The sequence below is a fragment of the Plecotus auritus genome, assembly GCF_963455305.1.
Source record: "Plecotus auritus genome assembly, chromosome: 1".
Classification (NCBI taxonomy): Eukaryota; Metazoa; Chordata; class Mammalia; order Chiroptera; family Vespertilionidae; genus Plecotus; species Plecotus auritus.
The window spans coordinates 139,654,576-139,680,001 of record NC_137770.1 but is presented as its reverse complement, the minus strand read 5'-3'; the positions used below and the strand labels follow the sequence as shown (position 1 = coordinate 139,680,001).

Below are 25,426 nucleotides of genomic sequence, written 5' to 3'. Positions count from 1 at the left end.
GGAAAGGAAAGCCCATTCTAGCACGAATCTTCATGCATTGGGCTTCTAGTAATTTTATAATCTTCACTAGAGGCCGGTGCACGAAATTCATGCACGGGGGAGTAGGGGGGGTCCTCTCAGCCCAGCCTGTGCCCTCTCACAGTCCAGGAGCCCTTGGGGAATGTCCGATTGACGCAGAGGCAGGCTTCAGGATGAGCAGCGCAGCCCCTGTGGGAGCACACTGACCACCAAGGGGCAGCTCCTGTGTTGAGCGTCTGACCCCTGGTAGTCAGTGCGTGTCACAGCAACTGGTTGTTCTGCCATCCGGCTGATTTGCATATTAACCTTTTATTATATAGGATTATCTGTGGCAGGTCCCACTTTTCAGTTCTAATACTGTTTGTATTTCCTTACTGTTTCTTAATCAGATTGTCTGTTCTATTTTCTTAATTTCTTTCAAAGTAAATTTGTTCTTGGTTCCTTCGTTCGGTGGGTAGGTCATTCATTCATTCATTCATTCATTGTTAATCTTTACTCAAGGGAAGATATTTTCCATTGATTTTTAGAGAGAATGGAAGGGAGGAGGAAAGACAGAGAGAGAGAGAGAGAAACATTGATGTGAGAGAGACACATCGATTAGTTGCCACCCGAACACGTCCTGACCAGGGCCAAGAATCAAACCCGGGACCCTTCAGTCCATGGGTGGGCCAACACTCTAACCACTGAGCAAAACTAGCTGGGGCTGTTCTTGATTTAATTAAGTAAAATGTTCTTGCTGTTATATTCACTTAATTTAATGTCTGTTTTATCCATATTAATTTCTCACATTTAAAAAATTCTCAAAATGATTGTTAATCAATTCATTTCCCATCCTCATTTCCTAATAAATTATACAAAGCTCTCTACATCAGTATGTCACCAACCCAAACATTTTGATATGCAGATTTTCATTGTGATTCATTACTAATTGTTTGTCATTTCAGTTTTGATTTTGATATATCCCTTCAGTCACAAGACACTCAGAAAAGTACCTTTAAATTTCCACATATTTAGGTTATTTTTTAACTATCCTTTTTGTTATTTGATTTCAGTTTTGTTGTATGATCAGAGGCCCTGACCTCTGCGTTATAAACGTTTTGAAAATGAAGATATACTTCATACCCTAATACATGGTCAGCTTTGGTCTCCATGAATATTTAAAAATATATCATTCTTAAGTATATTTCTGTCTTCTGCATTAACAATTTCTTCAGAGGATTATTGGTCTTCAGAGGATTACTACTCAACTTTGTGCCTCTCTTTCATGCTGCAAGCTTTCTTCAAATATGTGGAGAGTCTTACTAATTCATTGATAGGTTTCTTCAAACCTACCAAGTTGGTAGGTAACTGTATTTAGACTATACAACATAGATTTACGGTGAATAAGCAGGATGCTTTAGTGTATGATTCAAGTCCAAAAGTAATCTGGAGTACTACTGTTTTGTTTCTCTCTTTGACATCAGAGTTCAAACCAGGAGTCTTCAGAGACAAACTCTTCTCAACACACACAAACAGACCTGTATTGCAAAGGTGTTTCTTGCCAATTGTAGCCTAAAATTTAAAAGCTGTATCTGCTCTGCGATTGGCCCATTTCTTGATACCTTTCAACTGTTTACTATATCAACCATCCCAGAGCCCATTATAATTTATTCGAACTTTGGGGGTTTTACTAAGTTCCACTGGAAATAGTATAGACCTCTTATATCAATCTAAGTTCCATAAAGGTAGATAGCATCTATCATTTTTATTTATCACTGTGACCTAAAACCCTTCACTAGTGCCTGATATAATGTTATCATATGATAATCAATAAATATGAATAAATGCATATTTGATTTTGCTAGAAATTTGATACCATCTACTTTATAAACTACTAGAGGCCCAATGCACAAAATTCATACAAGGGACTCAGCCCTCGCAGCCCCAGCTTTGTCCGGAAGGTCATCTGGAAGGTCATTCGGGCATCTGGTCTAATTAGCATATTACGCTTTTATTATTATAGACTAGAGGCCTGGTGCATAAAATTCGTGCACGGTGAGGGGGGCTCCCTCAACCCGGCCTGCACTCTCTCCAATCTGGGACCCCTTGGGGGATGTCCAACTGCCAGTTCAACACATTATGCAAAGGAACTTAGCCTTGGCAGCCTGGCAGTACCTAACAGCATTCAATGTCTTCAGTAATGTCTGATAGTTTTTCTGAGAGTTCAATGTCAAACCAAAGAGATCAATCAACACTGCTTCTGACATCCTTCAGTAACTGTACAAAGCTCTTCAAAGAAGACTTTTGTCTCCCCCTCTCCCCCCAAGTCACCTGTAAAGAAATAGTAGCATAGCCCTGACTGGTTTGGCTCAGTGGATAGAGCGTCGGCCTGCGGACTGAGAGGTCCCGGGTTCAATTCCAGTCAAGGGCATGTACCTTGGTTGCGGGCATATCCCCATAGGGGGTGTGCAGGAGGCAGCTGGTCGATGTTTCTCTCTCATCGATGTTTCTAACTCTCTATCCCTCTCCCCTCCTCTCTGTAAAAAATCAATAAAATATATTTTAAAAAAAAAAAGAAAGAAATAGTAGCATAAATAAGATCAATCTTATAGTTACAACAGAAATATATGGCTGGGGGGGGGGGGGGGGGAGAATCACATTGATCTAAAAATGTGACCAAAATTGTAACTCTAGACTCCTCCCAGAAAAGTCAGAAAACTGTCATAAGAGAATCATGACAATTAAATCAAAGCTATTTCTTAACTCATTTTCCAAATGGATATGTACATCTTTCCAGAAAGGCAACAGTTCCTCTGATTTTATTTTCATATAGGGTATCCTATCTAATAAAGAGGGAATATGCTAATTGACCATCACTCCATCACAAAGATGGCTGCACCCACAGCTGAGGCCAAGTTCCCTTAAGGAGTCTTAACAAGCAATCAGCAGGGACCTGAGGCTACGCCCTCCCCCACCCCCATGGGGCTCAACAGAGGACCTCCGGCCATGTCCCCCACCCGGCAGGGTTTGACAGGGGACCTCAGGCCGCACCTCCCACCCCAGCACCGGGCCAGGGGACCTAAGGCTGCGCCCCCCTGCTTGGCTGGGCTTGACAGGGGACCTCAGGCCGCGCCCCCCCACCACCAGCAGGGCTTGACAGGGGACCTCAGGCCATGTCCCCCCACCTGGTGGGGCTTGATGAGGGACCTCAAGATGTGCTTCCAGTCCTGGTGCTGGGCTAGGGGACCTCAGGCTGCTCCCCCCGCCCCAGCGCCAGCCGGAAGACCTCAGGCCGCGCCCCCCACCTGGCAGGGCTTGACAGGGGACCTCAGGCCACGCCTTCCACCCCAGCAGCGGGCCAGGGGACCTGAGGCTATGCCCCCCTGCTTTGCTGGGTTTGACAGGGGACCTCAGGCCATGCCCCCTCACCCAGTTGGGCTTGACGGGGGACCTCAGGCCATGCCCCCCCAACCAGCGGGACTTGACAGGGTATCTCAGGCCATGTCCCCCACCTGGCGGGGCTTGACAGAGGACCTCAAGGCACACCCCCCGCCCTGGTCTGGGCTGGGGGACCTCAGGCCATGACTCCCGGCCTGGCACCGGGCCAGGGAACCTGAAGCTACGCCCCCTGCCTGGCAGGGCTTGACAAGGTGGGACTGGCTGGGTCTGGATCTAGCCCAATGGCGGGGGTGGGGGGGGGCGGCCGGGTCTGGGTCTCAAGTGACTTTGAGGTGCATGTGGGTGGGCGGGGACTTGACTCTGGGTCTCATGGTGAGCCCCAGACTTTGACAGCAGGAAGGTTTTCATATACATTTTACTAATTTTCTTTCATCTCTGACACTTATTTCCTCTAATTAAACCCCTTTTAATGTGCACAAATTTTGTGCACCAGGTCACTAGTTTTAAATAGGAATTTACCTGTTGACTTAGACAAAGTCCTGTTTTTTAACTATATGGTATCAATTTAAGTGATATATCTTTACCACTGACATGAATGCCATGTTAGGTCACATCCCTTCATAAGAAATACAGGGACTTTATATTCAGTAATTTAAACAGAGCTGCAGTTTAAAAATCCCGTTTTTAAGAGATAAAAGCTGAAATGACCTATACATTTCTTTCCAGGGTTTACACAATACTCCAGGCATGGCAATTACCACAAAGCGACTGGGATTTGTTTGAGAAATGCTTGCTGCCTGCTCCCTACTCCTTCCCGTCTGCAGATCTTCTCACCACAGCCCGCCCTTCCACCCAGGCAGGCAGTCAGTCTTTGGGGACCCACTTCCCTGACCCCCTGTGTCCCAGGTTTCCTCTCGCTGCCACTCCTAACATCCACTCCCTACCGCACAGGACTCCTGCTCGGATGCATCACACCAGTTTTGAAAATATTAAGAGAAGTGCAGGGTGACCATGAAATTCCACAAAACGAGTCTGTCACAGGCGGGTCCAAGCAGTCCCATGCTGGGCTCCCAGGCACCATCTTTACCTGCCCAGACATGCCCCACACCTCCTGGCGGCGCCCCACCCCACGGGGACTTCCAGATGGACGACACCCTCCACGGGCCACGCCCCTCCCTGTCTCCTGCACTAAACCTTGGCTCCCATCTCTGCCCACGGCCTACGGTGAGCTTTGCCCCACCCACCCTACCCCACCCTACCCTAGCCCTCCCCACCCTGAGCCCAGCCCAGCGACACCTGGAAGCCACCAGTGAGTCACCTGAAGTCTCAGTCCGTCCCTGCACCGCAGGGACCGCCGTGGCACATGCACCTGCTTCACCCACCTCCGTGTGGACTCCGCCATGCACAGCCTGCCTAGGGCCCCGCAGTCTGCAGACAGACTACCGGACGAGGCGAGCAGCAGGGAGGCCGGGGCAAGTGGGGAGGCGGTGGGTGGTGGGCGGCAGGCGGAGGAATCAGCAGTTCCAGGTGAAGGCGGCCCATCAAGCCCGATCCCCTGCCCCCACTGTGGGGCTGCCATCTTGTGACTGTGTGACGGTCAATTTGCATATTCCCTCTTTATTAGATAGGATGTATATAAAGTCCTCAAATTTCTGACACATTGATAAAATTCCTCTCTCTTACCCTGACTTCTTTCTCATTTTTCTATTTTTTTCTGTCTTGCAATGGTATTTCAAAAATGAGGGGAAGCAAGCAAATGTGCTTAGTTCGACATTTTTTTTTTAATTTTTTTTTAATGTATTTTATTGATTTTTTACAGAGAGGAAGGGAGAGGTACAGAGAGTTAGAAACATCGATGAAAGAGAAACATCGATCAGCTGCCTCCTGCACACCCCCCACTGGGGATGTTCCCGCAACCAAGGTACATGCCCTTGACCGGAATCGAACCTGGGACCTTTCAGTCCGCAGGCCGACGCTCTATCCACTGAGCCAAACCAGTCAGGGCCTTAGTTCGACATTTTGAAGCAGGTGTACATAAGTACCCTAGACTATGATTTACTATTGCAGTTATCACATTCAAAATTTAGCTCCTACTTTATATTTTCCATAGATATACCCAAACTAAAAATAACAAATACTCTATATAAGTTTTACTGTGTGCTACAATAGTTAGCATCATTAAGAAAAGCAAATCAGAATTTATTAAATACATCTATTTTTTCCCAAAATAAATAATCATTGCTTCATACCTGGCCAGTACTGAAGATCTGAACAAATGTTCTTCAGAGTTCTTGAATGTTGTCTGTACAGGCAAGAGGAACGTAAAGTACTAAATACATCTATGTAACCTCGAAGGGAAATGAAAAAAGTAAATGTTTTAATTACAAAACCATAAAATAAATTCATATAAAACATAGTTTTACCAAGTATTAGAAAAATCAAAATATGAGTTTTGCCTTTCATTTGTACATACTTTTATATATATCTAATCTAAATATAGTTCTTTACCACTTTACTGTGCATCACTTGTCAATCGTGCTATCTGATATACAAATATAGCAGCCAATGAAATGAAATTCAAATTAAGTGGTAAAAGACATATATGTTTAGCTAAAGTTACTTTTTTAAAATATGTTTTTATTGATTTCAGAGAGGAAGGAAGAGGGAGAAATAGAAACATCAATAATGAGAGAGAATCATTGATCAGCTGCCTCCTATACGCCCCCCACTGGGGATCGAGCCCACAACCGGGGCATGTGCCCTTGACAGGAATCGAACCAGGAACCTTTCAGTCTGCAGCCAAACGCCCTATCCACTAAGCCAAACCGGCAAGGGCTAGCTAAAGTTACTTTTACTTTAGAGCAGTGGTCGGCAAACCGCGGCTCGCGAGCCACATGCGGCTCTTTGGCCCCTTGAGTATGGCTCTTCCACAAAATACCACGGCCTGGGTGAGTCTATTTTGAAGAAGTGGCGTTAGAAGAAGTTTAAGTTTTAAAAATTTGGCTCTCAAAAGAAACTTCAATCATTGTACTGTTGATATTTGGCTCTATTGACTAATGAGTTTGCTGACCACTGCTTTAGAGCATAAAAAGATAAAGAATCATTATTTCCCAGAGACAATTTAAAATCCTCTAATGAACAATGTGATAAAACCAGACATACTGCTATCTTTCTCTCTTAAGGCTTCCATAGTCATTCCATAGTCAATGTTTCTTCTATAGCTATAAGCCATGAATACTTTGGGGTTCCTTCTTAACTCCTATTCTTGAGTAATGGGCCCCATCCTACTTTATTTCCATAAGCCTATGGAAAAGTTATGAAGAAACAACAAAACAGTGGTTCTCATCTCTCCTTGTATCCCAGTTAGGATTCAAGAATTATTCTAAGAACCCTTTGAGTAAAGTCGGAAAACCCTTCCTAATACCTCTGCCTGCCTAAGCCTAGAAAATGGCTGGTAGTAAGGATACGTAAGTAAGAAAACTAGAAAAGCATAATAAATAGTAAAAATATGACAAAAATAATAATAATAAAAATTTTACTCTACTGAATACTTAATATGGGCCCCAAGGACTTTAAATTATTTCATCTGGTCCTCTAAAGTGAAATAGAAACCATCAACAAAACAACAAGAAAGCCCACTGTATGGGAGAACATACTTGCCAATGCTATCTCAGATAAGGGTTAAATCTCCAAAATTTACAGGGAACTCATACAACTTAACAAACAATAAACAATCCAATCAAAAAATGGGCAAAGGACCTAAATAGACACTTTTTGAAAGAGGACATACAGAAAGCCAAGAGACATATGAAAACATGCTCAAAGTCACCAATCATCTGAGAGATGCAAATCAAAATGACAATGAGGTACCATCTCACACCTATCAGAATGGCTATCATAAACAAAATCAACAAACAACAAGTGCTGGAGAGGATGTGGAGAAAAAGGAACCCTCATGCACTGCTGGTGGGAAGCAGACTGGTGCAGCCACTATGGAGAACAGTATGGCATTTCCTCAAAAATTTAAAAATGGAACTCCCATTCCACCCAGTAATCCCACTTCTGGGAATATATCCCAAGAAGCCAGAAACACCCATCAGAAAGGATATATGCACCCCTATGTTCATAGCAGCACAATTCACCATAGCTAAGATTTGGAAACAGCCTACGTGCCAATCAGCAGATGAGTGGATTAAAAACCTGTGGTACATCTACACAATGCAATACTACGCTGCTATAAAAAAGAAATTCTTACCATTTGCAACAGCATGGATGGAACTGGAGAGCATTATGCTAAGTGAAATAAGCCAGAGATAAATATCACATGATCTCACTCATTGTGGGATATAATGAACAACATAAACTGATGAACAAAAATAGACCCAGAGTAAGAAACACTGGACAGTCCAACCTCAGAGAGAAGGCAGGAGTGGATAAGAGTCAACCAAAGGACTTGTATGCACGCATATTAGCATAATCAATAGACAAGGACAGTGTGGCTGTGGGGGCTTGTCCTGGGGGGGAAAGAGTGGCAGAGGGGGTGGTAAATCGGGGGAAAAGGAGTCATATTTAATACTTTAAACCAGCGGTCACCAACCGGTGGTCTGTGAGATCCAAAAGGTTGTCGACCGCTGGTTTAAGGAAACCTTTGGAGCAGCGGTCACCAATCGGTGGTCCGTCGACCACTGGTGGTCCGTGGACCACTGGTGGTCTGTGAGGTCCAAAAGGTTGCCAACCACTGCTTTAAACAAACAAACAAAAAAGAATCCCCCCAAAAATAAATAAAGTGAAATAGTTATTCCTCACATTCATATGAAAAAACAGCAATTTAAAGAAATTAAATAAATACTAATCAATCAGAGGCAGGATTGAATTTTATCCTAATCTACTCCTCACTCTTTTTCTGTTGTTGTTGTTAATCCTCACCCAAGGATATTTTTTTCCATTGATTTTTTACAGAGTGGAAGAGAGAGAGGGAGCTGGAAGGAGGGAGAGACACAGAGAAACACTGATGTGAGAGAGACACATCGATTGGTTGCCACCCACACACACCCCAACCAGGGCTGCGGATCAAACCTGCAACCAGGTACACGCCCTTGATCAGAATCAAATCCGAGACCCTCTAACCACTGAGAAACACGAGGTAGGGCTAATTTTTTTTTTATTATTGACATTTTTACAGATGTCCCAAATTTCCCCCAATTTTGCCTCCTCCACCCAACCCCTGCCCCACCCTAGGCCTTCACCACATTAGTGTTTGTGTCCATGGGCAATGCATATATGCATATAAGTTCTTTGGTTAATCTCTTCCAGTCTCCCCAACCCTCTTCCTCTAAGATCTGTCAATCTGTTCCATATATCCATGCCTCTGGTCCTATTTTGTTTATCAGTTTATTCTGCTCATTGGATTACACATATAAGTGACATCATGTGCTATTCGTCTTTCTCTGACTGGCTTATTTCGCTTAGCATAAAAATCTCCAGGTCACAGCATTATGCTAAGTGAAATAAGCCAGTTAGAGAAAGATAAATATCACATGATCTCACTCATTTGTGGAATATAATGAACAACATAAGCTGATGAACAAAAACAGATCCAGAGCCAGAGAAGCATCGATCAAACCGTCAAACCTCAGAGGGAAGGTAGGAAAGGGTGGGAGTAAGGGGGAGAGATCAACCAAAGGACTTATATGCATGCATATAAGCCTAACCAATAGTCACAGACAACAGGGGGGTGAGGGCATGAGTAGGGGGTGGGGGGGCAATGGGGGGATAGGACACATATGTAATACCTTAATCAATAAAAAAAGAATTTTTTTAAAGAATAAAATAATAGTTTGTGATTCTAAATCATTAAAAAAAAAAAAAAAATCTCCAGGTCCATTCATGCTGCTGCAAAGGGTAAGAGTTCTTCCTGTTTTTATAGCCAAGTAGTATTTCATGGTGTAAATGTACCACAACACTTTTATCCATTCATCTACTGATGGACATTTGGGCTGTTTCTAGGTCTTAGCTATTGTAAATAACACTGTCATGAACATAGGGGTTGCAGATTCAATTTCCAGTCAGGACACATACCTAGGGTTAGGTTTTGATTTCCAGTTGGGGTGCTTGTACTGATTTTAAAAATCTGTTCTTGCCCGGCCAGTGTAGCTCATTGGTTGAGTGTGCACCTATGAACCAGGAGGTCACGGCTCGATTCCAAGTCGGGGCATATGTCCAGGCACCATCCCCAATAGGAGGGCATGCAGGAGACAACCAATCAATTATTCTCTCTCATCACTGATGTTTCTATCTCTCCCTCTCCCTTCCTCTCTCTGGAATCAATAAAAAAATTTTTTTTTTTAAATCTGTTCTTCTATCAATATAGAACAAGTATTTTGACAAGCTTCTAACATTCCTTGTTTAAGTATCATCCAAAAAGAATTCATAAAGCTGACATCTCTTCCAACAAAATACCCACTTATTATAATTCCAGATTGTTACAAGACTCAAGAAAATATGTGGACTTCGCCCTCCACCGCGGCAGCCGTAGCCCGAACCGAGCCAAGCCACCTCAGCTGCGAGCAGAGCAGCGGGACGGCCCCCCCAGGAGATCACTAGACCACCTCTTCCCGCGGCCTCGCCATGGCGACCTACGGACAGAGCTGCGCACGGCCAATGTGCATTCCTCCAACATATGCTGACCTTGGCAAAGCTGCCAGAGATATTTTCAACAAAGGATTAGGTTTTGGGTTGGTGAAACTGGACGTGAAAACAAAGTAATGCAGTGGCGTGGAATTCTCAACATCTGGTTCATCTAATACAGACACTGGTAAAGTTACTGGGACCTTGGAGACCAAATATAAATGGTGTGAGTATGGTCTGACTTTCACGGAGAAATGGAACACTGATAACACCCTGGGAACAGAAATCGCAATTGAAGACCAGATTTGTCAAGGTTTGAAACTGACATTTGATACCACCTTTTCACCAAACAGAGGAAAGAAAAGTGGTAAAATCAAGTCTTCTTACAAGAGGGAATGTATAAACCTTGGATGTGATGTTGACTTTGATTTTGCTGGACCTGCAATCCATGGCTCAGCTGTCTTTGGTTACGAAGGCTGGCTTGCTGGATACCAGATGACCTTTGACAGTGCCAAATCAAAACTTACAAGGAATAACTTTGCAGTGGGCTATAGGACTGGGGACTTCCAGCTACACACTAATGTCAATGATGGGACAGAATTTGGAGGCTCAATTTATCAGAAAGTATGTGAAGATCTTGACATTTCAGTAACCTTGCTTGGACTTCGGGTACCAACTGAACTCGCTTTGGTATTGCAGCTAAATATCAGTTGGATCCCACTGCTTCCATTTCTGCAAAGGTCAACAACTCTAGTTGAATTGGGGGCTACACTCAGACTCTGAGGCCTGGTGTGAAGCTTACACTGTCTGCTCTGGTAGATGGGAAGAGCATTAATGCTGGTGGCCACAAACTGGGGCTTGCCCTGGAGTTGGAGGCTTAATCAACCTCTGGGAATGGATATCAGAAGATTTGGCTTTAATATATTTCCAGTGTGACCAGCAGACTTTTTTCCCTCCAAGAAGGTGATCAAACCAGGATGATAAACAAGAGCTGTGTTTTAAATGTGTATATAGACAAGTTACTTGTTAGCTAGTTTCTAGTTACCAATGCGGCAGTCCTGCAGTCACCTATACATTATTTAATGTATTTAACTGTTAAATGCACTACCCACCAATAATGAAATAGACCTTTATGAAAACTGTAAAAAAAAAAAAAAAAAAAAGAAAATATGTGGACATTCTATAAAAAAAGGGACCGTGGCAGTGCAGTTTCTTCAATATATTCTGAGACTAGTAGTATGTTACATGGAATGCAATACATGTAGCATAATGTATTAGATCCTGGAACAGAAAATGAATCCTAGTGGAAAAACTAGTAATTTGCAAAATTATACTTATTTGGTAAAAATCTAAATAAAGTCTGTAATAATAGAAGTCTGTAGTATAGAAGAACTCTCTACTACCTTTACAACTTTTCTATAAATCTAAAATTATTCCAATATAGCCCTAGCCAGTGTGGCTCAGTTGATTGGACATCATCCTGTGTACCAAAAGGTCACTGATTTGATTCCTGGTCAGTGCACATACCCAGGTTGTGGGTTTGATCCCCGATGGGGGGCATGCAGGAGATAGCCAATCGATGTTTCACTCTCACATCAATGTTTCTTTCTCTCTCTCTCTCTCTCTCTCTCAAATAAATAAAAATATATTTTAAAAATAATATAAAATAGCCCAGCTGGATTGAGCATCGAGATTCAATTCCCCGTCAGGGCACATGCCCAGGTTTAGGGCTTGATCTCCAGTGGGGAGTATGCAGGAGGCAGTCAATCAATGATTCTCTCTCATCATTTTGTTTCTATCTCTCTCTACCTCTCCTTTCCTCTCTGAAATCAATAAAAATATATTAAAAAATAATAACAAAATAAAATAATTCCAATATAAAAAGTTGGGAAGGAAAGGAAAAAGAAAGGAAAGAAGGGAGGAAGGAAGAAAGGAATAAAACAAGTAGCAAAGAATCTGGTACACAGTGATTGTTGTAATCACTATTATAATTATTAATAGTACTAAAATTAATTAAAACAAAAAATATATTAACTTACCATATTTATTTTCAAAGAAGGACTGTGCAGAGACATGAGATGTATGCCAATGGGAAGAAATGTTTTTGCCTTTACAAATTCCAGGAAGAAGACTGTCTACCAATTGATCAATCTGTCCAATTTTTAATTCAGATAATCCAAGGTCCCTTAAGTTAAGCACAGGCTGTAAAACATTAAGTCAACAAAGTAAGCATTAATGCTCTCAAGATATTTAATTTATAGAGTACTCATCAGTTGAAGCAATATGGGTTTTTTAAAATCTAACAAATGTACTGGTTTCCTTTTTCTTTCTAATATATAAATTGGTGAAAATATTTTCAAAGTTCTTGTTTTCTTAAGGTCATTCATATAAGGTTTGACAGAAGTTGAAAAAAATTATCTCCTCAATGGTATCATCACTAGTATTTGGAGCTTTAAAGCACCCTCCAATCTCTAAGGCCCATAAACAAACGCCCATCCTATCTAATAAAAGCGTAATATGCAAATTGACCATCACTCCAACACACAAGATGGCTGCCCCCATGTGGTCAAAGATGGCTGTCCCCATGTGGACACAAGATGGCCGCCACAAGATGGCCAGCAGGGGAGGGCAGTTGGAAGGGACCAGGCCAGCAAAGGAGGGCAGCTGTGGGCGATCAAGCCTGCAGGGGAGGGCAGTTAGGGGTGACCATGCCAGCAGAGGAGGGAAGTTAGAGGCAATCAGGCTGGCAGGGGAGTGGTTAGGGGGTTATCAGGCCTGCAGGGGAGGGCAGTTAGGGGTGACCAGGCCTGCAGGGGAGGCAGTTAGGGGTGACCAGGCCTGCAGGGGAGGGCAGTTAGAGGCAATCAGGCTGGCAGGGGAGTGGTTAGGGGGTGATCAGACTGGCAGGCAGAAGCAGTTAGGGGCAATCAGGAAGGCAGGCAGGTGAGCAGTTGGGAGCCAGCACTCCTGGATTGTGAGAGAGATGTCTGACTGCCCGTTTAGGCCCGATCCTACCGGGCCTAAACGTGCAGTTGGACATCCCTCAAGGGGCCCCAGATCAGAGAGGGTGCAGGCTGGGCTGAGGGACACACACCCCGCCCCCCCCCCCACCCCATGCACATATTTCGTGCACCGGGCCTCTAGTCTATATATATAAAAGCCTAAGTGACTGGTCAACCGAACAACCAGTCGACCAGTCGCTATGATGTGCACTGACCACCAGGGGACAGACACTCAACACAATAATCGGGCTCCCTCCTGTCTGGATTGGGCCTGCGGGGATCGGGCCAAAATTGGCTATCTGACATCCCCCGAGGGGTCCCAGATTGCGAGAGGGCACAGGCCAGGCTGAGGGGCCGCACCGATGCATGAATCCATGCACCAGGTCTCTAGTTTGATAAATAAAGTGTATGCTCTGCTACCACACAATATCTCACTCCTCTGGACTTATTGCTGAGATCCTTCTTTGAACTGACAGGTTCTGTAGTTACCCATACTATCTTCTAGTAAGAAGGAAAACTAAACAAAGTAAAAAATATGTGAAAACTATGCAATACACCTACCTAAAATAGTTCTAACGTAACAAATAGATAGGAGTGAGTTATTTTTTTTGCCCATGTGAGCTGACTAAGAGACACTAAAAACAACAATTACAAGCCCCAGTTAGAACTTCAAGTAAGAGAGCAAAAATAAACAGAACAAGTATCAACTTTTTATAATATAGCTGTAGATTGACATCCAGGAGTTTATCACTTATTAGCTTTGTAAGAAGTCATTCATATTCTTAGAATCCATTTCCTTGTTAATAAAATGACTATGAAATATGTCCTGCCTATTTCATGAGATAGTACAGATCAAAGGAAGAGATCATGCTGTGCTCATCTACCTATCTTATCCTACACATACTAAGATAAAGGCATCATGATATAATTTTTTTTTATTTTCACATTTACTCTTTATTATGTTGTATGTAATGCAAGTATGTACAATGCTAAAATACTTCTATTTCCAAAGTACATTTTACGTGGTACAGCCCATAGCCTCTGCAGAAGCATTATGAGTAACCTGTGCCTTTATACTTTACAGTCCATTGTTGGTTGCTGTGAAAAGTTTAACAGATAAAGAAAAGATAAAACAAAGCCAAATAGGCATATACTTTTCTAAATATACACATATACAGCTTATAATGGACTGCAACAAAAACAAGTCAAATGGCATTTGATGTAGTATCTATAAAATGCAGACTGCAAAAATAGTTAAAGGAACATAAAATATATTTTAACTTTAAAAATAACTTAGAAAAAAGTCTTAACAATGAAGAATCTGGTAAGGTGAATCTGAACAATATTATATAGAAAAGAATCTAGAAAAAAAGCTTAGGTGTTAAATGTTTATTTCCTCTTGCTCAGAAAATGAGGAGTATAAAATTCCTCAGTGTGACTTGGGCAGCCCTTCATAGCTAGTGGCCATCTTGGCCCAGACAGATTTCTTATGTCTACAAACAAAGTGTGAGCTGAACATCATCATGCCTGCTGAAAATGGCTTCTGACTGACTCCCTCTTTTTCCCAGGACAAGTTTTTTTTGGGGGGTGTTTGTTTTGTTTTTAAAACTGTTTCTACAAAAAGGGCATAAGAGATTTAAAAAACACACAAAACTCTGTAAGAACATTATTTTAAAAAAACCATCACACAACCACAAATAGAGCTGGTGATGCTCTTCTCTTTCACCTCTTTCACTGTGGTTCTTTGTTTTGTGGTATATGTTTTGTGGTTGTTTGTTATGTGTGGTGTTTGGTTTTTTTTTGTTTGTTTTTTTTTGGGGGGGGTGTAACTTTTACCTCAAAGGAATTGCTGAAAAATGCATTACTTATTTTTATCCCTAACATTCAGCACCTCATCCAGAAATAAGGGCCCAAGATCAAGCTTCATGGAGAGGCAGAAAACTGCCAGATCAGAGAGGGACTCCTCTGATTCAGTCTTTTCCTTGCCAAGCCTGCACAAGGGTGGAATGGTCAAACATGTCCTTGGCAAGGGTACTGTTCTGAAAGGCTAGAGGAGTAGCTCTCCCTACCCTAGCTGTACTGCCACGCGGACCCACTGGGGCCACACGAGACATCTCCCTGGTGGACTGTCCCATTCTCCAACGAACTGCTTTTCTCCTGAGCCTTTTCCTCCATGACAGTCTCACAGTTAAGCCTGGGCAGCTTTGTTGGCCCAAAGGTCTCCTATTTGGAATTAAATGTCACCAGTGACAATAAGGACAACATGAGTGCTTGTGACCCACCATGGTCAGGAGGGAGATGGCATTTTTGAGCATAGGGGAGGACATTTCTGGTTCTGTTGGCCCAGAAGGACTCATTATGCCCAGGGAACTCACTCTAGTGTGTTTCTTCTGGGTTTCCAGGTAAAAAGGCCACAGATTCTTTAAAGTAAGAAAATATCTCCAAAGACATCATGCTGGCCCTCTGCCAATGTGAATGGTTTGGCAAAAGTCTCCAAGGGGATGACGGAACATGTCAGGAGACAAAATGTCCTTCAGCCCTGGCCTGTGTAGTTCAGTGGTTAGAGTGTCAGCCTACACACCGGAGGATCACAGGTTCAATTCCCAGTCAAGGGCATATACCTGGGTTGCAGGTTCAATCCCCTCCCCAGTCTATCAGTGAGTGTGGAAAGAAACTAATTGATGTGTCTCTCTTTCACATCAATGTTTTTCTCTCTCATTCCCTCTCCTTCCCTCTTTTCCACTCTCTAAAAAAAATTAATCAATGGAGAAAATATTCTTTGGGGTTAATTGGCATTTTGACAATGTCTCTTTTGCAAAAAAGAAAAAAGGGACACTTTCTTCACAGAGTTTGTATGTTTTCAACAATCCTTCGATAGGAACTGTCTCACCACTTGTGTCAGGTAGCTTCAGAAGTGGCTATGAAAGGAGATAGAGGTCAAAAAGACCTTCCTAAAGTTTCAACAAAGCGGGGCTTTCTGAAGAGCCAGTTACAACATCCAATCCCTTTCACAACATGGGAGAAATCAGCAACACCCGAGGATCTCAGCTGCCACCCCAGCTGCTGCCCAGAGGCTCATATACAGTCCCTCCCGGCTAGTGCAGACCCAGCCTCACAGCCCAAGGCTGCTGACCTCCAGGCACCCCTGCCGCTGGGGACAGCCTGCTGGAGAAAGGTGAGAACAGAAATAAAATATTTACAAGTGTCTTTTAAACTATTAAAAACTATACAGTATAAAGCACATTATTATAATGGAAACAAAAGACTACAGTATTCAAAAGCTTTTTTTAATATATTTTTATTGACTTCAGAGAGGAAGAGAGAAAGAGAAACATCAATGATGAGAGGGAATCATTGATTGGCTGCCTCCTGCATGCCCCCTACTGGGGACTGAGCCCAAAACCCAGGCATGTGCCCTTGACTGGAATCGAACCTAGGACCCTTCAGTCCACAGGCCGACAACGCTCTATCCACTGAGCCAAACCGGCTAGGGCAGGAGCTACTTTTCAAGTTATCTTGTAAAATGGGAAGCCCAAAAGTCTATTTATAATGCACAGACTTCAAAAGGAAAACAAAGACTCTTAATGAAGACAGAAAATTATTCCCCTTACTCAGAGTGTCATCAGGTCATAGGAACATAAGAGAAACAGAGTACATATAAACATGGTAATTTTCATGCACCATGTTAACTGCTACTAAAGAGATGACTTTTAAAAGTGGTGAGAGAACACAGAACACAGAACACAGAGCAACTAATTTCCTAACTCAGAGGAGGCTTCACCGAGGTAACACCTAATTTGAAAAATGATGGTGAAGGAAGACTTGGAGAAGGGGGCAAACAAATAGTCATCAAAGGGCTTGGGATGTCTGAAATGTAGGAAAAAGTTCAGTGATGAAAGGGACTAGAAACAGAAACGTGGGCTATGGCCAAATTGTGAAAAACTTTGCTTGAATTTAATTCTGTAGGTAATATGGTTAGTTTTGTTTTACAGGAAGAAAACAGAAGATAAAAATGATAAAATGGATGAGAGAAGGCTGGTGGAACAAGAGCAAAAATTATAAGAGCCTAATTTAAGCCCTTAGAAGGATGGAAAAACAAATCATAGACAACAGACATTTGAAGAATCCAGTAGAGAGTATAAGGATTGAGAGGATTTCTGGATGGATATGCTGGTTGTTGATTTGTTGTTCTTAGTTCCTTTCTGTTGGCTCCAGGAACATGGATCTGGGCGCTTTAAATATTTTTGCTTTGCTAGCTGACGAAGTGCTAAATTTTGTCAGTAGAGGGCACTAGAAAGACATTGTAGGAAGAAAGTTTTTTGGATTCTGGTATGCTCAAGGTTCGGATCTGCACCACCCAATGGTTTCTCCAGCATCTGGCTCCTGTCCCTTATGCAACTTCTCCAATACCTGGCACCTGCAGTGCAGTGGCCAGCAGTACCCAGCAGTGTCTCTAGTAAAAGATATCGCATGAACAGCTTTCCCTGGAACCCTAAAGGACAGATTTCTATTAAATTCAGCTTGCATGGCACCACAGTGATTTCTCTGCCATTCAGTGAGGCAAGACTATGTCCTCTCCAACAAGTCATGGCCCAGGGCCATGAATCATCCCTTTTCCTGGGGGTGAAGAAATTTTCCTAGGAAATTCGACCTGAATCCTAGGAGCATTAGCTGCTTCTCAAATGTATTAACCCATATATTTTAGAGTTTTCTTTACTTGTTACCAGCCAATCCCTAGTTATTCCAATCCCCTATAAAAATAGGATTTTTAAAACATTAAACTAAAAATTACATTTTTCATATTATACTTTCACTGTTCAAATGACTGTGGTTTCTCGCTCCTAGTTGGACCCAGACAGATAAAGAGGGGCTAAAACCACTGTAAGTACAAATACACTGGAATTTGGGGGAGTGGCTCCATTTTGGACATCTTAATTTTGAAGTCCATTAAGGCTATCCAGAGAGGTAATTTAGTAAGCCACTACCTAAATTACTTTAAAATTTTAGAGACTTTAGGGTTGGAGATACATTGGGAGTTATCAACTTTTGGATATATATAGATGTTAAGTGAAGATATGAAAATGGATTACATACATAACCTGGGAGACTGTGCATAATTAGATTAAGAATAAATGCATTATACAGCCAATATTTAAGGGATTGGCATTAAAAAAAAGCCAGCAAAACAGAAAATAACGATCATCGATGTAATATCACTCGATTCAAGAGAGTATTTTAGAAGTAGTACATGTTCAGCAAGGTCAAATGCTAAGAAAAGTTTAAAAAGATGTAGATTTTTAAAGAGACCTGTATTTTACACTAAGGAAGTCAATACCTTTAGCAAAAATAGATCTATAAAATGTTAAAAGTAGTAACCAAACTACAATGAAATGGAGTGTGAATAAAAGCTTAACAAGTACAGTACCCCCTTATCACAGTTTTGCTTTCCATGATTTCAGTTACCTGCAATCAACCACAGTCTGAAATATCAGTGAAAATGGCAGAAATAAATAAAGTTCCAAATTGTACACCAGCCTGGCCATGATAGCTCAGTGGTTGAGTGTAGACCTATGAACCAGGAGGTCATGGTTCGATTCCCAGTCAGGGCACATACCCTGGTTGCAGGCTCAATCCCCAGTAGGGGGTGTGCAGGAGGCAGCCAATCAATGATTCTCTCTCATCACTGATGTTTCTATCTCTCTCTCCTTCTCACTTCAAGCTCTCTGATATCAATAAAAATATATTGAGAAATAAAAATTTTTAAAAAGTAAATTGTGCACCATTTCTGAGTAGCATGATGAAATCTCATGCTATGTGCTCTGTCAAGCCGGGGACCATGAATCATCTTCCAGTGTCTCCATGCTGGATATGCTCCCTAAGTAACTCACCACAACATGAGGAACTAAATAACTAAGTAACTAAGTTAGCAACTTAGTAGCCCTCTTGGTTATCATATCCAAGACCATATTCTTGGTTATCCTATAGACTGTCATATGCTCAAGTCATCCTTCTTTTACTTAATGCATAATGGCCCCATAACCCAAAATTATCGGTGCTGAGAATTCAGAGATGTCAAAGAGAAAACCATAAAGTGCTTTCTTTAAGTGAAAAGGTCAAAGTTCTTGACTTAATAAGAAAAGAAAAAAAACTATAAGCTGAGTTTGCTAAGATCTATGGTAAGAATGCATTTTCTATCTATGAAACTGTGAAGGGAAAAAAAATTAATGCCAGTTTTGCTGTCATATCTCAAATTGAAAATGTTATAGCCATAATACATAAGTGCTTAGTTAAAATAGAAAAAGCCTTATATTTGTCAGTGAAAGACATGAACAAAAAACATGTTCCAACTGACAGGAATGTGTTGCACCTGAAAGCATTAAGCCTATACAAAGATTTCAGCAGGAATTCCTTGGAACAAGTGATTAGTCACATAACTTTTATTACAGCCTACTGTTTTAATTGTTCAATTGTATATTAGTATTGTTGTTAATCTCATACTGTGCCTAATTTAAAAATTAAACTATCATAGGTATCCTATATAATAAAAGCCTAATAGGCAAATTGACTTAATGGCAGAACGACCGGTTGCTATGACACGCACTGACCACCAGGGGGCAGATGCTCAACGTAGGAGCTGCCCCCAGCCCGCAGGCCCCAGACCAGCCAAGGTGGGTGCCAGCGGGGGCCCCCTGGTCACCCTGCAGATCAGCCCTGATCGCCGGCCAGGCCTAGGGACCCTACCCGTGCACGAATTTTATGCACCGGGCCTCTACTGTATATATAGAAAAAACAGTATATATGCATATAGTTCAGTCTTATCCACAGTTTCACGTATCCACTGAAGATCTTCCAATGTATCACTCACACAGATAAAATGTGACTATTGTACAGTTAGAAGTTCTGACTACTTTTTCTGAAGAATTCTGAAAGCAAAGAAAAAAGAAGTTAATAGTTTGAAGGAAGTTAAAAGGCAGATGTTTTGTTTGTGTTGTAGGGTGGATATTTGGATGAGCAAGACTTGATGAAAGCAGTCACCACATAGCAAAGGAAGTGAGAGCAGAGATGAGGTAGGATGCTTAAACTTAAGAATGAAACTGTTTGTGAAGCAATAACTAGCACTCATTAAAGACAAAACAACAGAACCAATGAAGGTATCATCAGAAATTAAGAATACCAATTCTACATTTGAGACCATTAGTCTTAACTTCAACATTGGCTTCTAGAGTTTAGTTACTTTTCAAGCCCCCAAAAATGTACTTCAATACTGTCCTAGCAATTTCACTTAATGAGTCAAAGATTTAGCAACCTGGGATAGTAAAATGGTGTTGTTTATAGCAACAAAAATTTAGAAACAAAATCCAAAAACGGGACATCATAGGATGAAGACTTTGAAGTCATTAAAAAATTGGAAAATGTATGAAATAACAAGTTCATAGGACTATTAAATGAAGAAAGCAGAATCCAAATCAGCACAGCAGTGTGATCCAATTATCTATATATATAAACAGGGAATATGCTAATTAGCCTATTTAGGAGGAGGCTGCATCACGACCGTTCAGGAGGAGCTGTGCGCGCAGATGGGCAGGAGGGGACTGCATGCCGCCTCCAGCCTCAGCAGCCACGGGCAGGCTGGGGCTGGGGGGCAGGCCAGAGTGTAGACACAACACACAGAAAGGCTGGGGCTGGGGCAGGCCGGAGCGGAGACACAACACACAGGAGCACCTGCACCCACCCCAGCAGACACAACACAGCAGCCGGGGCATGTTCCGAGCGGCCACCACGTGGCTCGGAGCACACCCCCACCCCAGTGGACACAATGCAGGGGCTGGCGCTACACGAGTCAGGCACGGGTCCTGGCTCCCTGCGGGGTGCCTCCTCACATGGCGGGAGGCGGGGCGCCTTCTCACGCGATTTCATTCACGCACTGGGCCTCTAGTCTATATATATAGAAGGCTAAGTGACCAGCCAAGTTGGCCAGTAAGTATGAAGCACACTGACCACCAGGGGGCAGACGCTCAACACAGGAGATGCCCAGCGATAGCAACTCTCACACTCCGGGACCCCTTGGGATATGTCAGAGAGCCAGTTTCAGTCCAATCCCCGCAGGCCAGGCCGAGGGGCCCCACCTGCCAGAGGGACTCCGCTCATTCCCCAGACGCCCTTAGAGTCGCAGCACTGCCCCAGGTGTGGCCGGCCAGGAGGGGGACCATGGGAGGTTGGCTCCAGGGCATGTCCAACCCGTCTCACCAGCCCCGCCCCACCGGCCACCTTCTAATTAATTTCCTTTCAATGTGCACAAATCTGTGCACCAGGCCACTAGTAAAATATAAAAGTACTAGAGGCCCGGTGCACGGATTCATGCAACAGTGGGGTCCCTTGGCCTGGCCTGCACCCTCTCGCAATCTGGGACCCCTTGGGGGATGTAGAATAGACGGTTTTGGCCCAATCCAAACAGGAGGGAGCCCAATCCTGTGCGTTGAGTGTCTGTCCCCTGGTGGTGAGTGCGCATCATAGCGACCAGTCAACCCGTCATTCGGTTGCTTAGGCATATATATACACACACACACAAACACACACACACACACACACACACACACACTAGAGGCCCGTGAAATTCGTGCATGGGGGGAGGTGTCCCCCTCAGCCCAGCCGGGACATCCCTCTCACAATCCAGGACCACTGGCTCCTAACTGCTCGCCTGCCTGGACGCTCCTAACTGCCCACCTCCCCTGCCAGCCTGATCACCCCTAACCACCTCTGCATGCCGGCCTGGTCACCCGCAACTGCCCCCCCGCCCAGCCCCGCCAACCTGGTCGTCCCCTACAGTCCCCCTCTGCCAGCCTGGTCGCCCCTAACTGACCACCCTGCCGGCCTGGTTGCCCCCAACTGCCCCCCCCCCCCCCCCGCCGGCCTGGCCATCCCAAACTCCCCCCACCCCGCCAGCCTGGTCGCCCCACGCAGCCTGTTGTTCAGTTGTTTGGTTTTCCCTCACTAACCCCCCTGCCAGCCTGGTTGCCCCCAACTGCCCCCCTGCCGGCCTGGTCGCTCCCAACTGCTCCCCACCACCAGCCTGGTCGCCCCCCCCCCCCGCCCCCCGCCAGCCTGGTCGCCGCATGCAGCCTGCTGTTCGGTGTCTGTCCAGTTATTTCAGTCATGATGGCTCCTAGCTTTTTATATATTAGGGTAACATGAAAAAAAGAGGCATAAAATATAAACACAAAATGTTAGCATTATATCTGAGGAATAATAGGTTCACGGGTGAATTTCATTTTTCCCATGTACATATTTTCCAAAATTTCTAAAATGAATATAATTTTACTGCATGTAGCATATTTAAAATACATAGCATTTTCCTTAGGAAAACTCTCTTTGCCTATAATTTGGGAGAAGGGTGTCAGGATGTAGAAAAACAATGGAATGCCTACAGAAAGAGGCAACAGGAATTGGGCAAACAGCATAAAAGGAAAGCATAAAGATGATGCAAAGTTTCAACTAATTAAAATTTTATCTTAAGTCAGACCTAACAACTACAACCCCAAAAGTGAACTTTCTTCAACTCTCCTCGACTGTCCTTTGCCATAGGCCCTGATATCAGAACTAAATACATAAGCTATTTATTGGTTAAAGACTTTTAAAAACTTTCCTAAAGATTATAATGTTTTCTATTTAAAAAATGTATTCTGAACTATAATAAGCACCTCTCTTATTAATGAGCTTTATAAACCCAAGGGTTCCCAGGGTAGGAATTCCCTATATCCTAGGCAACACTGATTTTATAATTCTCTAAAATACTGAAAGTATAGTTTCATAGCTTATACATTTCCCTTGCAAGTACCTACATTTTAGTTGTTCAATTACACTATTCTATCCTCTGTGCGACTTGGCAGGCAAATATGGTCAGTTAACTATGGGTTCACTGCTACTACTGGAGCAACACAAAAGAAAATTTGCATGGTATCACACAAGTAGTAACCTAGAAGTGAATACCAAGTTTACTTCCATATAAAATTTTTATAAAGAATAAAATAAAGTAACTTTTCTCACTGTACAATAAAGCCAGGATTAGACATCTTTAATCACAAAGGAGATTAAAGATTAAGCTGATGACAGAAATCACATTACAAATGCCTGAACATAGAAAAATGCTTCAAACATGTTTACAATGTACTAAATCAAAATGCTTTCTCACACAACCAGGGTAAAAAACATTACCTCATTGCTGGGAGCCTCATGCTCAGGAATCACATCTCGATGCTGGTTTTGAGAAACTGATGCACTGACAGAAGATGATGTGCTTTTTGGAGAATGGAAGGCATTGATGAGATGACTCAAAGGAACTGTAACCTAGAAAATGATGTAAGTTGATATTTAGTGTGTACCACCACAAAACAAAATATTTCAAAGCATATATCCAAAATTTGATACTTCCCAACTTCTCCCCTACACCATTCTGTTCTAAGTCACCATCACCTATATGTAGATTTTTATAATAACCTCCTAACTGCTCTCCCTGTGTATGCTATAGTAAAACTAAAGTCAGATCCATCACTCCTGCTCAAACCCTCCAATGGCTTCTCTTCTCACTAAAATAAAAGCCAAGTCATAAATACTCTGATATACAAAGCTCTCCTTGGGTCTTTATTACCTCTCTGAATTTATTCACTAGTATGCTCCCCCTCTTCATTCTCTCTGCTGCAGCCCCACTGGGCTCCTTGCTGCTCCTGAAACACACCTGGCAGGTTCTCACTTCAAGGTCTGCACATTATTTATTTCCTCTTGTGCAGTTAGTAGCATAGCTTGCCTTTATACACTCTTGAGTTCTTAACTCAAAAGTTCATCTATGGATCCTGAGTGTACCACCCTCCTGTACTGTGAATCTCTGCATTGAATTTCACTATTAAAGTTTTCAGAGCTCAAACTCCAGGCCAGACCAGAGGCTAGGAGGCTGTGGTTGAGAGTTCCCACTTTCTAATCACTAGGTCTTCCTGATGACCAGCCCAGCCCTGATGCTATTTTGTATATAAGCTATTTATTAGTTAAAGAGGCTTCAGAAAATCTGGTCATTTTATTGACAGAAATCACCTTATTCACTTTATTAGCATATATCACTTTATTAGCATAAATCCAGGAGTGATCCAAAAGGACTTCTTATAAATAATTACACTCCTATGGCTCACAAAATTCCAAAGGTTTTTTTGCCCTGGCCAGTTGGTTAACCATCATCCAGATACACCAAGATTGCGGATTCAATCCCAGGTTATACAGGGCACATATAAGAATCTACCAGTGAATGCATAAATAAGTGGTATAACAAAATCGATGTTTCTCTCCCTAAAATCAATAAACAAAAATTCAAGAAAAAAAGAAAAGAAATTCCAAGGAATTTAGAAACTCTGTGCTAAAAATTGGGAACACAAAAGAAATCTTTATTTTGTATTATACCACACTCTAAATATAAATATAAATTCCATGTGGCAAGGGGTTTTTTTATATTACCTTATTTTTCTCTATTTTATTTATATAATTACTTAATATAAAATGTTTCATAAATTACATCTTTTATTTTTATTTTATTGATAACTTACATACTTTATTTTTATGTTATTCAATAACACAGCTCAGTGCAGCAACAGTGCACAAAGTAGATGATAGATAAATATTTGTTGAGTAAATTAATTAAATAGGTTCTTCTTATCCAGGTTTTGTACTATGTGCTTTACTTATATTATCATTTAATCTTCATTTAACAGCCATAAACTTGTTACTATTACACTTCCTATTTAATTAAAACAGCAAGAATTTAGATAGGTTCAGTGGCATATTGAAAGTCACACAGCTAGTAAGTACAGGAGCAAGAATTCTAACCCAGATAATCTGAATCCAGATTCCAAGTAAAGACTTTTCATTTCAGTTATTGATAAAAAAATAAATTTATTACATGTTAATTGAAACAGGCTGTAAAATTATCTGTAATATCTGTTCTTAACTATGCCAACACATATTTGTGTAAAGATAAAAAATATAAAAGAATTTATTTTAAAAAGTGTTCTCTTTGAATAGATTACAGGTCATCTTGATTTCGTTATTTATATTTTTCTTTTCAGCATTTTTGGCAATGAGCTGTATTATGTTTAGAGCCAGAGTGAACAATAAATTCTTTTAAAACTAGGGGAATAGCCCTGGCTGATGTGACTCCCATGGTCAGAGTGCCAGCCCGAGCAACAAAGGGTTGCGGGTTCAATTCCTGGTCAGGGCACATACCTGGATCGCAGGTTTGATCCCGGGTCCCGGTTAGGGCATGTGTAAGAAGCAACCAATCCATTTGTCCCTCTCACATCAATGTTTCTCTCTCTCTCTCTCTCTCTCTCTCTCTCTCTCTCTCTCTCTCTCTCTCTCTCTCT

At 42.3% G+C, this 25,426-nt stretch overlaps 1 protein-coding gene and 2 pseudogenes across 4 annotated transcripts in view; 1 reads left to right on the top strand and 2 right to left on the bottom strand.

Annotated features, from left to right (window-relative positions):
- The window catches only part of YME1L1 (YME1 like 1 ATPase), a 76,755-nt gene that overhangs the window by 38,866 nt on the left and 12,463 nt on the right, over window positions 1-25,426 (bottom strand). Inside the window, exons 2-4 of one of the 2 annotated variants that reach the window (XM_080688323.1) lie at window positions 23,238-23,369; window positions 12,063-12,225; window positions 5,646-5,744 (exon numbers count right to left, since the gene is read on the bottom strand). In XM_080688323.1, the coding sequence (XP_080544449.1) occupies window positions 5,646-5,744; window positions 12,063-12,225; window positions 23,238-23,369 (394 nt within the window). The remainder of the gene's footprint in view (window positions 1-5,645; window positions 5,745-12,062; window positions 12,226-23,237; window positions 23,370-25,426) is intronic. The other variant, XM_080688324.1, reaches the window with a different exon arrangement.
- On the top strand, window positions 9,978-10,904 carry LOC308243552 (non-selective voltage-gated ion channel VDAC2-like; annotated as a pseudogene). The gene is made up of 2 exons: window positions 9,978-10,647; window positions 10,758-10,904. The product of its transcript is annotated as a non-selective voltage-gated ion channel VDAC2-like (transcript).
- On the bottom strand, window positions 14,887-23,180 carry LOC308255372 (cdc42 effector protein 3-like; annotated as a pseudogene). The gene is made up of 2 exons: window positions 23,148-23,180; window positions 14,887-15,598 (listed from the first exon to the last, which is right to left on the bottom strand). The product of its transcript is annotated as a cdc42 effector protein 3-like (transcript).